Genomic DNA, 15,615 nt, shown 5'->3' with positions numbered 1-15,615 from the left:
CCAGGGGCCTGGGAGCTTGAGGGTCCGATTAGTACGGGGATACTGTTACCTTCATCTTACACATCCTTTCCAGATCCTCTCTGAGGTATTTGTCAGGCTTACTGTATAATTATATTTACATCTATAATATAATCTCCAACCTTCCTTTTCTCTCCAAAATTCTTGAAAGCGTTGTTGTAAAGCATCTAACTGATCATTGCAAAGGAACGGTTATTTGAAGACTTCAGTCAGGTTTCAGAATTCATCACAGTACAGAAACCACTTTAGTGAAGGTAACAAATGATCTTCTTACAAAGCCTCTGACAGTGGACTACCATACCATACCACTTTATTTATAGAGCACTTTTAAAAAACCAGGGGCTGACCAAAGTGCTTTACAAAAACATCACACACAAAGACCAAAAAACAGGTCAGAAGGCATGAGATATAGAAATGAAACAAATGTGAAAGAGATTAAATAAATAAATTAATTAAGAACTATAACAGTGTCTTAAGATTTAAGTCAGAGTCTCACCTGGGTCAAAGGCCAAGGAATAAAAATGTGTTTTTAAATGAGATTTAAAAACAGCAAGTGAAGGAGCCTGTCTGACATACAGCGGTAAACCATTCCATAATTTTGGAGCCGCAACTGCAAAGGCTCGATCACCCCTGAGTTTCGTGCGCCTATCGGAACAAGTAAAAGCATCTGGTCGCTGACCTTAGGGAGCGAGATGGAACATATGGGTGCAGCAGTTCAGATAGATAAAATGGGGCACACCATTAACAGACTTAAAACAATAAAAGAATTTTAAAATTAATCGTAAATGAACTGGAAGCCAAGTGGAGAGAAGGCTAAAATTGGGGTGATGTGCTCTCGCTTGCTCATACAGATAAAATCGTGCAGCAGCATTTGCACCAGCTTGTAGCGAGCAATGGAGGCCTGGCTAATTCCAGTCAGAAGTGCATTACAGTAATCAAGACAAGATGTTATAAAAGCATGTATACTGTTCGAGATTGTGTTTGAAAGAAGAGGCTTGATTTTTGACAGTCTTCTCAGGTGAAAAGCAGGATTTCACCACTGCATTCACTGAGCATCAAGCTTTAAAGTCGGTCCATTTTTACACCTAAATTAGTGATAATGGATTTCTCATATGGGGCCAGGGAGGAAAGGTCAACACAGGGGGGGTCTGCGTGGTGCCACTGGGTCTGAACAAACATATTTCTGTCTTTTTCCTCATCAAACCAGAAAATTTAATGACATCCATCCTCTGTGTCTCTAGGCATTCAAGGAGAGGCTGGACAGAGCATGAACCAGTGTGTTTCAGTGGAAAATACACTTGACAGTCGTCTGCATAACAGTGAAAAGAAATATCATGCTTCCAAAAATAGTTCCAAGTGGCAGAAGATATAAAGAGAACAGGGGAGGTCCTAGAATGGAGCCCTGCGGAACCCCCCCAAGGAGGGCAGCAGAGGCGACTCGAAATCATCAATGCACACACAGAAACTTCTAATCTGAGAGGTACGACTTAAACCACTGGAGCGTGCACCTGTGATGCCACACACTGCTCCGCCTGGAAATGAGGATCCGTGGTCCACGTGCCAAACGCATGTTAAGTCTAATAACACAAGTACCACACAGTCACCAGAGTCGGTTGCTAAAAAATATCGTTAAAAACCTTTACAGACGGACTCAGTGCTGTGATGGTTTTAAACCCAGACTGGAACACTTGCAGAATTGCATGTTTATCCAGGAAAGTCTTTAGTTGGGTGAAAACATCTTTCCAGGATTTTTGACAAAAATGGTAGCTTGGAGACGGGCCTAAAGTTGCTTAAAACAGAAGAGTCTAGGCCAGGTTTCTTCAGCAAGGGCTGCCAACAGCATGTTTAAAACTTTTTGGCACCACATTAGAGGTCAAACTGCTATTAATAATGCTGAGAATGAATGGGCCAAGGGCAGGAAAACAGGGCATTGGGGTAGATGGATCATGAGAAGTGGTGAAAATTAGGGCCCTAGTGCTTATCACCTTCTCTAAAAAGAAGTGAAGGAATCTATCACAAATTTCACCGGAAGCCTCCAGATGGACTCTCAGACTGCTGGCTTACTTGTGGTTCCTAGGTACTTAAGAGTAGATGGCAGGCAGAGCTCAGCTTTCAGGCCCCTCTTCTGTGGAAACAGCTCCCAGCTTGGATTCGGGAGACAGACACCCCTCTATTTTTTAAGATAAGGCTAAAACTTTCCTTTATGATCAAGCTTATAGTTAGGGCTGATCAGGTGACCCTGAACCACCCCTTACTTATGCTGCTATAGGCCTAGGCTGCTGGGGGGTTCCCATATGCACTGTTCTTTTCATTCCCTTATTTACTTTGTTATACTCCACTCTGCAATCAATCATTAATTATTATTAATCTCTGGCTCTCCCCAGAGCATGTCTTTTGTCTTTCTCCTGTCTCCCTCCCTCAGCCAAACAGTCATGGCAGATGACTGCCCCTCCCTGAGCCTGGTTCTGCTGGAGGTTTCTTCCTGTTAAAAGGGAGTTTTTCCTTCCCACTGTCGCTAAGTGGGTTGCTCATAGGGGGTTGTTTTGACTGTCGGGTTTTCTCTGTATTATTGTATGGTCTTTACCCTTAATACAAAGTGCCTTGAGGTGGCTGTTTGTTGTGATTTTGGCGCTATATAAATAAAATTGAATGAATCGAATTGAATGTTGCCGTCACTTGGTATTCAGCATCTATGGACTACCATCTTCTTCCTTTGTTTGTCCACCACTACTATGTCCAGTTGGTTAGCCATCACAAGTTTGTCTGTATCTGGAAGTCCACAGGATCTTTGCTCTATTGTGTGTGGTGTGTGTGTGTATATATATATATATATATATATATGTATATATATAATATATATATATATATATATAATATATAGGTGTTTGTGTGTGTGTGTGTGTGTGTGTGTGAGTGTGTGTATATATACGCACATACACACATAAAGCAAAGATCCTGTGGGGACTTCCAGATACAGACAACTGTGATGGCTAACCACTGGACATAGTAGTGGTGGAAAAACAAAGGAAGAAATGGTAGTCATAGATGCTGCATACAAGTGACAGCAACATTCAATGGGAATAAGATTTCCCATTCAATGCTGCAATACCAAGTGACGGCAACATCAATGGGAATAGGATTTCCCATTCATCATATATATATATTATAGATATATATATATAGATATATATATATATATATATATATATATATATATATATATATATATGATGAATGGAATCTTATTCCCATTGTTGTTATTGTAATTGAATTTCCATTTTGTTTCCGCGTCAGGTGTGAGCAACCAGGGCATCTGACGGTAAGTGGGCTACTGGACCTAGTAGGTTATGGCATAAGTGGACATGAGATGAGAACCGGAAACTGTTGGAATGCTACTATACACGTAATCCCAGCAAGAGGGGTTACACGAAGAGTTATGTGGGACCTATGGATTCTTCGAAACCCAACATCCACACTGACGGAGAAACAGCTTGTGGCTCGTGTTCCAACATACGAAGGAAGCAGCTGCTATCGCAGCTAGCGATTGATGAGGTACAACAAAATGCTACTGCAAGGGGGAGCCAGGATGGCAGGTCAGGGGGGAGATTTCATCATCCCCACCTCCAAGATTGGGTACCACGCCCCAATAGTGACAACAAGTGCACTGAATACCAGAGGGCTGACCTGAAAGATAAGATCATGGCTAAGAGGCGAACTGGACCCCTCACACCGACTACCAAGACTATGTGAAGACCTACTAGAAGATGCGAATGCAGCACTACAGACAATCCCTACCACTACCATCACTGAAACCAATCAGTTGATGTATAACATGGCAGCAGTAATCCTTGAGATGCTTGGCTATAAGATGAACAGCAATAAGGAGCAGTACCCTCCATGGAACCGACGACTGGAGGCTAAGATCAAGGCAGCACGGAGGGAAGTTAGCCAGCTCTCAGAGGTGCAGAAAGGTGGGGATGACGAAGAGAGCAGTGCTAAGAAGTACAATGGGCCTTGTCCATACCTGAGGCCTTAGAGACTGCCAAGCAAGACTCACAACCTTGGCTAACCGCCTGAAGATATATAACAGAGAGATAGAAGCCAGGAAAATAAACCGGATGTTCTCCCTGAACCATTCAAGGTATGCTCTCAGTGGCAGGGGAACAATATGAGAATAGCACCCCACCAAGCTGGAGACAGAGCAATACTGGAAGAGCATATGGGAGAAGGATGCGTCACACAATACCAATGCTCAGTGGCTAGTGATCTAAGAGCAGACTACAGCAACCTCCTGAACAGGATCCAGTACCATCACAGTGGCAGACATCCAACAAGAGTCTCACACATGAAGAGCTGGACCAGCACCAGGCCGATATGATTCACATCTACTGGCTAAAGAAGCTAACTGCACACCACGAGCGCCTGGCAGCACAAATGAACCAGCTGCTAGAGGCTAAGACACCCCAGATGGCTGACTGAGGGCCGGACGGTCTGATCCTCAAAGACCCAAGAAGGGACAGTCCCATCCAATTACCAGCCCATAACCTGCCTAGTACCATGGAAACTCCTGTCAGGCATCATAGCAGCTAAGATGAGTAGGCATGTGGCACAATACATGAGCGAGGCCCAGAAAGGATAGGCAGAGAGACCAGGGGAGCAAAACACCAGCTACTAGTAGATAGAGCAGTCCACTCGAGACGTAAGACCCGAGACTGTAAGACCCAACTGACCACCCTGGATTGACTACAAGAAAGCCTATGACTCAATGCCGCACACATGGATCCTGGAATGCCTAGAAACTGTATAAGATCAACAGGACCCTAAGAGGCGTCATCAAGAACTCATGGGTATGTGAAGAACAACACTAGAGGCCAACTCCAAGCCCATTGCACAAGTCAACATCAAGTGTGGGATTTACCAAGGAGATGCCCTGTCCCCACTGCTGTTCTGCATAGGCCTGAATCCCCTCAGCCAGTCATCAACCAGACTGGCTACAGATACCCACTACGGACTGGAGACAACATCAGCCACTCCACTACATGGATGACATCAAGCTGTATGCTGAGAGTGAACAATATCGATTCACTGATCCACACACCACCAGGATCTACAGCAATGATATCGGAATGTCATTCGGACTGGGGAAGTGTAGTCGGATGGTAACTAAGAGAGGAAAAGTAGTCAGAACTAAGGGGATTACACTACCAGAAGACAACATTGCAGACAGTGAGGACAGCTACAAGTACCTTGGAATCCCACTGGCAAATGGGAACCATGACGAGGCCGCTAGGAAAGCTGCAACCTCCAAGTCCTGCAGAGAAGGGAAGTTCTGAAGAGTCAGCTAAATGGGAAGAACAAGATCCCGACTATCAACACCTATGCCCTGCCAGTTGTCAGATACCCTGCTGGGATATAACCTGGCCAAAGGAGGAGATGGAAGCCACTGAAGTTAAGACAAGAAAGCTTCTTACCATGCATGGAGGGTTTCACCCCAAATACAGCCCCTGAGACTGTACGCTAAGCGAAAAGGCTGGCCGAGGACTAGTGAGTGTCAGAACCACTGTCCTAGATGAAACAATGAAGTTCCATGAATACATCAAGGAAATGGCCACAAAGAATCATGTGCTTAATGAGTACCTCAAGCAAAGAAACCCGAGAAAGAAGAGAAAGAAGAACAGGGACCATCATGGAAGGACAGGCCTCTGCACGGCATGTACCACCAGCAGATAGAAGAAGTGGCTGACATAGAGAAATCCTACCAATGGCTGGACAAGGCTGGACTGACAGACAGCACAGAGGCACTAATCATGGCAGCACAAGAGCAAGCTCTGAGTACAAAATCAATAGAGGCTGGAGTGTACCACAACCAGGCAAGATCCCAGGTGCAGGCTGTGCAGAGATGCACCTGAGACAATCCAGCACACATAACAGCAGGGTGCAAGATGCTAGCAGGCAGGGCATACATGGAATGCCATAACCAAGTGGCGGGCATAATATACAGGAACATCTGTGCCGAGTATGACCTGGAAGTCCCGAGGTCAAAATGGGACACGCCCCCAAGGGTGGCTGAGAACAACAGAGCTAAGATCCCGTGGGACTTCCAGATACAGACAGACAAAACTTGTGTGATGGCTAACCAACCGGACATCGTAGTGGTGGACAAACAAAGGAAGAAGGTCGTGGTGGTAGATGTTGCAATACCAAGTGACGGGAACATCAAGAAGAAGGAAAACGAGGAGTTTGAGAAATACCAAGGGCTCAGAGAGGAGCCGGAAAGGATGTGGAAGATGAAAGTAACAGTGGTCCCCGTGGTAATCGGGACACTCGGGGCGGTGACCCCCAAACTGGGAGAGTGGCTCCAGCAGATTCCTGGAACACCATCCATGATCTCTGTCCAGAAGAGCACAATACTGGGAACAGCTAAGATACTGCGCAGGACCCTCAAGCTCCCTGGCCTCTGGTAGAGGACCCAAGCTTGCAGGGCAAAAATAGACTGCCTGTAGGGGCGAGCTGGGATTTTTATTTATTTATTTTTTTTATGAATCGGAAATCTTATTCCCATTGTTTTCATTGTAACTGAATTTTTATTTTGTTTACATATCTGTCCAGTATATCTTTAATTTGCTTTACTTATAAACTTGTGCTGTCTTCTCCCTTTTTATACATACTGTACATAGAGTTTTTACTTTCCTCTTGTTTAATTATGGTTTCCTGTGTGCACTCCATTTATTAGACCAGCTTTGCTGCTGTCCAATGTGATTTTCTCCCATGTGGGACTAATAACAGCTATTCTATTTCATTCTATTCTATTATACATACATTCTGTATACACACAATACTGTACAGTACTTGATACATTTTTATCAGTCCTCCATCAATTAATTGTAATCATTATTGTTCTCTAAGAAAAAGAAAGGCTCTTACCAGGAGTATCAATTGAGAATCTCTTGACTCTGAATTTAAGAATAGTATTGGTGTAATGCTTAACCCTCTGGGGTCCAAGGATGCACCGGTGCGTCCCAAACGACATAGCCGATTTGAGATGATGTAGCACCGGGACGCTGCTGCGCTGAGTCTCCATTTCAACATGAATCAAAAGTGCAGACTTCAAACTACGTGCCAGTTTTTAAATTGTGTTGATAGGCCAAGTAAAACCAGAGTTATGCCAATATTCTACTGAAAAATGCCTGAGACCTTTCCTGCAATTTAATTTGAATACTTGTATAAATAGTTGTATAATTATTTACTATATTTATACAAAAGTTTTGAAAATTTACAACTTATATTTACATTTTAAGTTGTAAAAATAATTCATTAAGCATGTTTGTGATTTTTACAGTAAAAAATCTAACTTTTTTGTACTCGGATTTATGTTTTTATGTGATTTTAAGCCCACTGTGTTAATACAGTATGTCAAAATGAAAACATAACTATACAGTCACACACATGAGGTGGTGCTGAAAAAAATGATACCAAACCAGGCAAGGTAAACAGTTTCTAAGGTCAACTATAAAGCTAAAAACAAAATTAGTCAAAAACGGCCAACTATACACCGGACCCCAGAGGGTTAAACCTGCTACCAATCTTGAAGTGTGTGTGTTACTTTTTCTGAACAATGTGACATATGGGGACAAGTGTGTGAAAAGTGTGTTAAGTTCCCAAACTGGCCACTAGGTCGTAAAATCAAAGATGAGCAAAAACGATAAACACACTCACACACAAAATTTCCGACAATTGTGACATTTTAGGACATTTGAGATTTTTGGTTTAGGGGCATGTTTGGAGCCTCTAGAACACGCTAGTATGCTCAGAAAAATGAGGACGCGAAAAATGTCCTCATTTTTCCAAGTGTCCTGATATTGAAGGTGTGTTATCATAAAAATGTCCTGACATGTCACGAAAACAAGTACACACACACACACACACACACACACACACACACACACACACACACACACACACACACACACACACATAAATGATATGAAATCATTTATTGGGATAAACCAAATATTATACACACATGTATATGCATATAAAACAACAGAATTACAATAAAGCAAAATTACAAGCTTATAAAGAAGAAGATTCAAACCTGTGTCAGCATTGCTGCCGCTCACACAGAAAAGCAGAGTTGCCCAGAAGAGAACAAACATTCTTCTTCTCGGTGCGTTCAGTCTCTCCCTCCACAGACAATCTTTAAGGCAGCAGATGAAGAAACATGCAGAACTTAAAACAAAGGAAACTTCACAGTTTACATCACACATCTCAATACAGGATGCTGCATGGTTGGTTATTTTGTGGTTGTGTACACAAGTTACCAACGACTGTGACTACACCACAACCTAAAGTTTTATGGTAAACACACACAAACATCTGTTCTCAAAAGATAAATTAATAAACAAAAACATTTTTACAGCTAAACAACAATAAAACTATGGTTATAACAGTGTAATCCCTGCCATATTCCAAGACACCAACAGGTTGTCTGTATCATTTAATGAATGCAACAACTGTGAACAGTGGATTTTCACTCTCGCAGTTCTTTGACCCACAGCCAACACATTTATAGAATATTGATGTTCACTTAGTTTTAAAAGATTATTTGAAAACACATTAAATGTTTGGGGTTTTTTTTTACCTCGTCTAGTTCTTCTTCACTCTTCTCTCCGCAGCGCTCTTTGCTTTTCACCTTTTTTCTCAAAGTTTCTCTTCCTCGCTTCTCTTTTCTATCACTTCCTTCTTTTTGCAACATTTTAGGAAATGTGAGTACTCAATCAAACTTGACTAAGACAGACTCACTTTAATGAAGTTATCGTATATCACACTATGTATGTTCTATAGTTTATTTAAAACATTCATCATCAAGTAATTAAAAAATAAACCCTTTTCAGCTTTTGTTTGCTTTTTAAAACCAGCAAGGAGATCATCCATGACTGAAACTTTAAGTAAAGTAAATTTTATATCAGGAGAGAAAACATTAAAAAAAACAATCCCAGGGATGTCATGACGAATAAATCATACATGCACTAAGCAATAAAAGGGCCAGTTCACAAAAAACTTTGTGGAATTTCTACAATTCATAAAACCTCAACAGTATATGCAAATAATAACTGTATTTAATGTCATCAAGGAGAGAAATACAGTGGAAAACTGTACACTACATCCTACACGTTTTGATCAAAGATAAAAGCACAGCACAGTTTCATGATGAAACACTGTTACAATCAAATTTAAAATGTCATTGATTTTGAATTCGACTCAACTCTGTTTAAAAATCTGTTCCGGCTACAACAGCTGATTGAGATTATACTACAAAACCTGTCGGGTGTGAAGCTGGAGGAGGAGATGATGAAGATGGGGTTTGCGATGTTGTGTGCAAAGCAAAATTATATTATTTAAATGCCATATTTATGCAATCTTACACACAATTAAGTAAATAATACAGAGCATGCATAACATACAATATACACACTGTCAAAAGACAGGTGGCAGTACAGTCTTCAACATTCTGCAGCATTGATACTGTCACATCCCAGCATCGAGGAAAGACTGAAGTATCCTCTATTGATATGTTCTGAATTAACAAGGGTCAATGAAATTTAAACTTAAAAACCATACAACAATATGAAATTTAAAAGCAATATTTAAATTGAAATTTACACATGTTGAAATAATATCAAGTAGATCACTGTTGTCTTTTGAGGACACACAGTGATTAAATTATTAATATTATCTTCACTTTGTGACACTTGCTAGTTCAGCGGCTGGCAAATAACATCATATTCTGGTGATCTGTGGGTTTTCTGCAGGGACATGTATGTACTGTCTTTGTCCTTTGCGTTCATCTTTTTTCTTGAGTTCCTGTGTGAGAAAGAAAGAAGACTGAGTCTTAAAAAGTATCCAGTGTGTCTACAGAGCCTTTAAAACCTAAAGTGTACATTTAATAACTCACCAAAGGAATGCGAAGCAGATTAAAAAGATCACATTCACGAGCATCGATACAACAGCAATGGGTAAGAGAATCACTCCATTTACACTGAGATTACCTGCAATTCAAACTGACAGTGTAAGCATTTGCATCATGCTCTACACCTGCTGTGCTGATTACTGAAGTTTAGGAAGAAAGAAGAGGAAAGTGGAAAATTTCATGTACTATAATATCACATAATTTGTATTACCATATCTCCACAGGGTCAGCTCAGTAAATTGTCAGTACGGAGCTACTTCTAAAACAACCAGTTACACTACATGAAATCAAACCACATGATCAGTCTTAACTCAAAGGAAATACCATTAAAAAAACGTCATGTTTGAAAAAGTGCGGTTACTTAAAATATCAAATAGCAGTGGCCAAAAAAGAGGAAGTGTTTTAGTTGATCCTACATACCCGCTTTCTTGGGCAAGTTATGAATCAGGAGGTTTTCTTTTACATCCCCATTTCCATTGTTGCTGACACATTCAACAGTGCTGTTGCCATGGTTTCTTACAGTTAGACTGACAGTGCTGTTGACTGTGTGGTTTGTCACAGTGGTAATGACAGAGTACTCATTGTGGTTTTTCAGGAGTGGCCATTTGATGGTAGGTAAAGGAAACCCTTCACTGATACACACACAGGTCAAAACCTCCGCCTGAAGCACACATCCGGAGCCATCATGGATCTTTGAAAACCCTGTAAACACATGATCAGAATCATAAAACTTTGGACCGTGTAAGTTGTAGTGTGAATATGAAATCCAGATTCAAGATTGGTACTTACAATCCAGAGTTACACTGACATATATAATTATAGTTGTGTTCAGATGTTTTGCTGTACAGATGTACTGTCCAGAGTGTTCTGCTGTCACATTGTGGATGACAAGTGTAGCTGATCCAGTATCATTGTTCAGGTCAGTGTAAGTTCCACTCTGAAGGTCGGTTTTGGAACTAAGTGCAGACCACACAATAAGAGCTGGAGGGAAACTTTCAATGCTGCAGGTCAGATTCAGAACATCTCCCTCCTTAACAGTTGTATTCCCAGTGATCTGAAGTGTCCTTTTAGCTGTGACAGACGTTCAGTAGTTTATTAAGGAGGAAAAAAACGTGAAAGAATTACTATAAATGAAAAACAACAACAAAAAATACTGATGGCAAATCAAAGGACAGCCTGAACCCCTGACCCAGACATCTGTCTATCTATCTATCTATCTGGAAGCAAACATATTACAAAATTACTTTGTGTTTGTTTTCTTCTTTTGACATTTAGGTTTTCAAGGAATGACTTCAAATAAGATTTTGAGAGACCTACAGTATAAGAAAGGAAAGCAGGCATACTCACATACTGTAAGTATAGTAATGTGTTTAAAAATGAAGTTGTGTGGTATATGAGATCTCCCCCTGAAACAGTCATTTTTATTTAGGTAGGTGGTTCTTTAAAAAAGGTTGCTAAAGCATCATAAATCTAGTAACTAAGTTGATAAATTGGCGATAATAAAGGTAACTAACAACACTGAGATATTTAGCTCCAAAATAACCATTCTGGGACAGCCTGTTCTCCTTGAAAAAAATGTTCATATTGATTGTTTCTGCAGGCACATTTTAGACCAATACCTAGATGTTGCACTGTGTTATTTTCTTGAAATGCTAGCAGTAACTTGACATAGACGTTCAGATGACACTACATATTTACAAGTATCGAACTGCAGAAATTTAATTGTTCTAAACTCACATTTTCAATGACCTGATTAAATAAAAACTCTGTCTTAAAGGACAAAGTTGTGTACTTACATATCACTGTTATATTGATGTTTTCCTTCGGGGTATTGTTCATATGTTTTGCTGTACAAACGTACTGTCCAGAATGTTCTGTTGTAGCATTAATTATGGGGAGTGTGGCTGATCCAGTATCATTGTACAGGGTTATGTTAGAACCAAGCTTAGACCACATTATCAGAGATGGAGGGAAACTTTCAACACTGCAGGTCAGATTTGTATTTTTTTTTTTACACAAAAAATACAAATAAACACAACTCACAACACTGAAATTCTCATTTTCTTTTCTCATTCATTCTCATTTTATGCAAGACCAGTTGACTAAGAGTTGACACTGTTCAATGCTGTTAAAAGATTTCAGGAAAAACAACTATATAGTAAAAGTACTCACAGTTCACTTTTAAAGTTGAACTGGCCTCTGTAGTTTTTTCACCAGTGAAGCGGATCTTACAGGTGATATTGGTGTTGTGGTGTTCAGCTGAAGAGTTAAAGGTCAGAGTTGCAATGTGTCTCTGTGAGAAAGCAGTTTGAGACTTAGTTCTAAATGAGGTACTGTTTCCTGTAATGTAAGATTCAGTCCCTCCTGCTCCTCTCCATGTCCAGCTGACTTCAGGAATAGATCCAGAGCAGAGACCAGGAGCAGTGCAGGTCAGTGTGGCCTGCTGTCCCTCTGTCATTGGAGGAATCTTAATTCTGGGCGTCTGAGTAAGACCTAATGGAAATGCAGATCATTAGTGGAACTGCCTGAAGTTCATGAACTACTTAAATTTGGGCATAAACAGTAGGAAATGATGTGAAACAGTTAAAGGTGGAACATACAAGCTTTGAACTGTTGTTGTTCCTGTTAGCTGCCCACAGGGGTAAATAAATGTGCAAAATGACTTTATATTAAGAGTAAAAAAAAGAATCAAATCAATATTCAGCACAGCACTGTAGATTTATTCTCTACATGTTTGTTCTCCATGTAGTTTGTTCGTACCTCCAATGGAGACAGTTGCCCTTGCAGGGAATGTGAATCCATCTTGCTTCCCATTAACTCTGAGCTCATATGATCCAGAATCAGACTCTCTGAGATCATTAATGATGATGCTGCAGTTGTTCTGTCTCACATCAGGCTCCAAAAGTGACACTCGTCCTTGAAATTCAGACTGATGGTTTTTGTTGTTGCTGTCAAATATTATATTATCATCATTGTAACATCTTCTATATTGTTTACATTTGTACCAAACTAAATTTTGGGGTGTAAAGCCATAAGCAGTCTGGAAAGAACACGGGATCACAACACAGAGTCCAGCCTCTGCTGTTAGCAGTCCATCGCTAAGTGTGATGCAGTATTCTCCATTACATTGTCGTGATGTGCCTGTTAATGTAAAGGAGGAGATCAAAACAGGTACAAAGCATATTTGGTTTATCCCAATAAATGATTTCATATTGTTTATTGTGTGTGTGTGCACACGCATGAGCACGGGCGCGCCACACACACACACACACACACACACACACACACAAGTGTGTTTTTCTATCTTTGTGGGGAATTTCCATTGACTTCCATTCATTTCTACAGCCTAAACCTTACCTTTACCCTTTTCCTAACCCTAACCATCACATACCTAACCCTAACCCTAACCTAAACTCAATTCATACCTTAGCCCTAACTCTGACCCCTGACCCAAAAACAGGGTTTCCCCTTGGGGGGACAAGGTTCCAGTCCCCACAAGGAGCAATTGGTCCCCACAACGTAGTATATGTCAGGAAAATTGTCCCCACAAGGTATTATAAACATACGCACACACACACACACACACACACACCACACACACACACAATAAATGATATGAAATCATTTATTGGGATAAACCAAATATTATACACACATGTATATGCATATAAAACAACAGAATTACAATAAAGCAAAATTACAAGCTTATAAAGAAGAAGATTCAAACCTGTGTCAGCATTGCTGCCGCTCACACAGAAAAGCAGAGTTGCCCAGAAGAGAACAAACATTCTTCTTCTCGGTGCGTTCAGTCTCTCCCTCCACAGACAATCTTTAAGGCAGCAGATGAAGAAAACATGCAGAACTTAAAACAAAGGAAACTTCACAGTTTACATCACACATCTCAATACAGGATGCTGCATGGTTGGTTATTTTGTGGTTGTGTACACAAGTTACCAACGACTGTGACTACACCACAACCTAAAGTTTTATGGTAAACACACACAAACATCTGTTCTCAAAAGATAAATTAATAAACAAAAACATTTTTACAGCTAAACAACAATAAAACTATGGTTATAACAGTGTAATCCCTGCCATATTCCAAGACACCAACAGGTGAAGCAAAGGAAACTAATAACAAGGGAAGCAAAACTAAACACAAAGCACAGGGAACACAAGACTGTCAAAATAAAGCAGGAAGTGACTAGACAATGTATACACGGACTTGACACGGGGAACTGGCACACAGAAAACTAAATGGCACAGGGAAACAGACAGAGACTCAGACATGGGACAGAAACACAGACTAGTCACAACACTGGAAATAAAACTCAATAAGAAAACACAGAAGGTCAGGGTTAAGACAAAAGGACAAAACGGACACAAGACCACAGATGCAGGGGAGACAGGGAGAAAGGGAACTAGAAAACCAAAACATAGGAATTAATAAAACTCAAAACAAAGCTAAACACAAAACACTGGGCAGACGGCCCGGGACCATGACATCATCCATGACTGAAACTTTGAGTAAAGAGAAGTACTGTGTGTTATGAGCCTGGGCTCTGGACTCTGTTTTGCGGTTTTTAAACTTTGAATTAATGCTTACTATTAAATACTTTGTTTGGTTATGGTACTTTGGTTTTGTGGTTTAGAATTCTTTGGGGGAAGTTCAGGTTTTCAAAAGTTTAATAACTATGGATTTTTTTGTGGTTTTAGGTTTATGTTTTGCTTTGGCCTGCGTTCATTTTTTTTTTTTAATAGTTTTGTATAATTTGTAGTTGATTTTCTTTGTTATTCCAAAGATTTTGTCATGGTCCTGGGCTGTTGGCCCAGTGTTTTGAATTCTTCTTGTGAAGTTCTGTTTTTTGTTTTATTTCTGGTTGTGTTTAGTATTGGGGTTTTAGTTATCATAGTTTTCTGTTTAGTTTTTGTGGTTAGTTCCTGTTTCCCTTATGTTGTCTTTCCCATGATCTGTGTTCAGTTGTTTGTGTTATCCCTCTGCTGTCAAGTCTGATTTGCTTCCCATGTCCTCCTGTTCTGTCATGGTTCATATGTATGATTTGTCTCATGCCTTGTGTTTAGTTTGACGTCCCCGTGTTCCCTGTGCGTTGTATTTAGGTTTCTGTTTTGGTAAGGTTTAGGTTTCCTCTGTGTTAAGTTTTAGTGTGCATCATGGTTAGTCACTTCCTGTTTTATTTTAACAGTCTTGTGTTCCTTGTGCTTTGTGTTTAGTTTTGCTTGTCTCGTCAGTGTATTGTGTTCAGCTGTGCTCCTCACACATTTCCACTCCCCTGATTATCCCTTTGTGTATTTATTGGCTGCAGTTCATTTATTCATTGTTTGATCCTTTTGCTGTGTGCGTTATATTCATGTCTTTAGGTCAAGTTCATGCTTATACTTCATGTTTATGTCAAGCTATGTTTTATGTCACATATCGTGAATAAAGCTTTAAGGAATATCAAACCCCTTTTGTGAGTCCTGCATTGGGGTCCTGCCCTGCCAGCTGCAGCAGCAAACCTGACAAAGATTCATAGCTTTTAGTTCTTGTATATGTGTATATATATATATATATATATATATATATATATATATATATATATATAGCGTGTGCTCCTGTTTTCTAGCTG

At 40.3% G+C, this 15,615-nt stretch overlaps 1 protein-coding gene across 1 annotated transcript in view; it reads right to left on the bottom strand.

Annotated features, from left to right (window-relative positions):
• LOC115793968 (uncharacterized) overlaps window positions 1-13,813 on the bottom strand; it is a 20,156-nt gene extending 6,343 nt beyond the window's left edge. Inside the window, 8 exon segments of the mRNA XM_030749191.1 lie at window positions 9,775-9,882; window positions 9,974-10,067; window positions 10,409-10,690; window positions 10,778-11,059; window positions 11,785-12,056; window positions 12,157-12,481; window positions 12,749-13,129; window positions 13,716-13,813. Of these exon segments, the coding sequence (XP_030605051.1) occupies window positions 9,775-9,882; window positions 9,974-10,067; window positions 10,409-10,690; window positions 10,778-11,059; window positions 11,785-12,056; window positions 12,157-12,481; window positions 12,749-13,129; window positions 13,716-13,776 (1,805 nt within the window). The 5' untranslated portion in view covers window positions 13,777-13,813.
• Window positions 13,814-15,615: the final 1,802 nt, after the last annotated feature.

Source organism: Archocentrus centrarchus, chromosome 16 (genome assembly GCF_007364275.1).
Source record: "Archocentrus centrarchus isolate MPI-CPG fArcCen1 chromosome 16, fArcCen1, whole genome shotgun sequence".
NCBI classification, from domain to species: Eukaryota; Metazoa; Chordata; class Actinopteri; order Cichliformes; family Cichlidae; genus Archocentrus; species Archocentrus centrarchus.
Note: the sequence above shows the minus strand (reverse complement) of the source record. Positions and strands in the feature narration are given on the sequence as shown.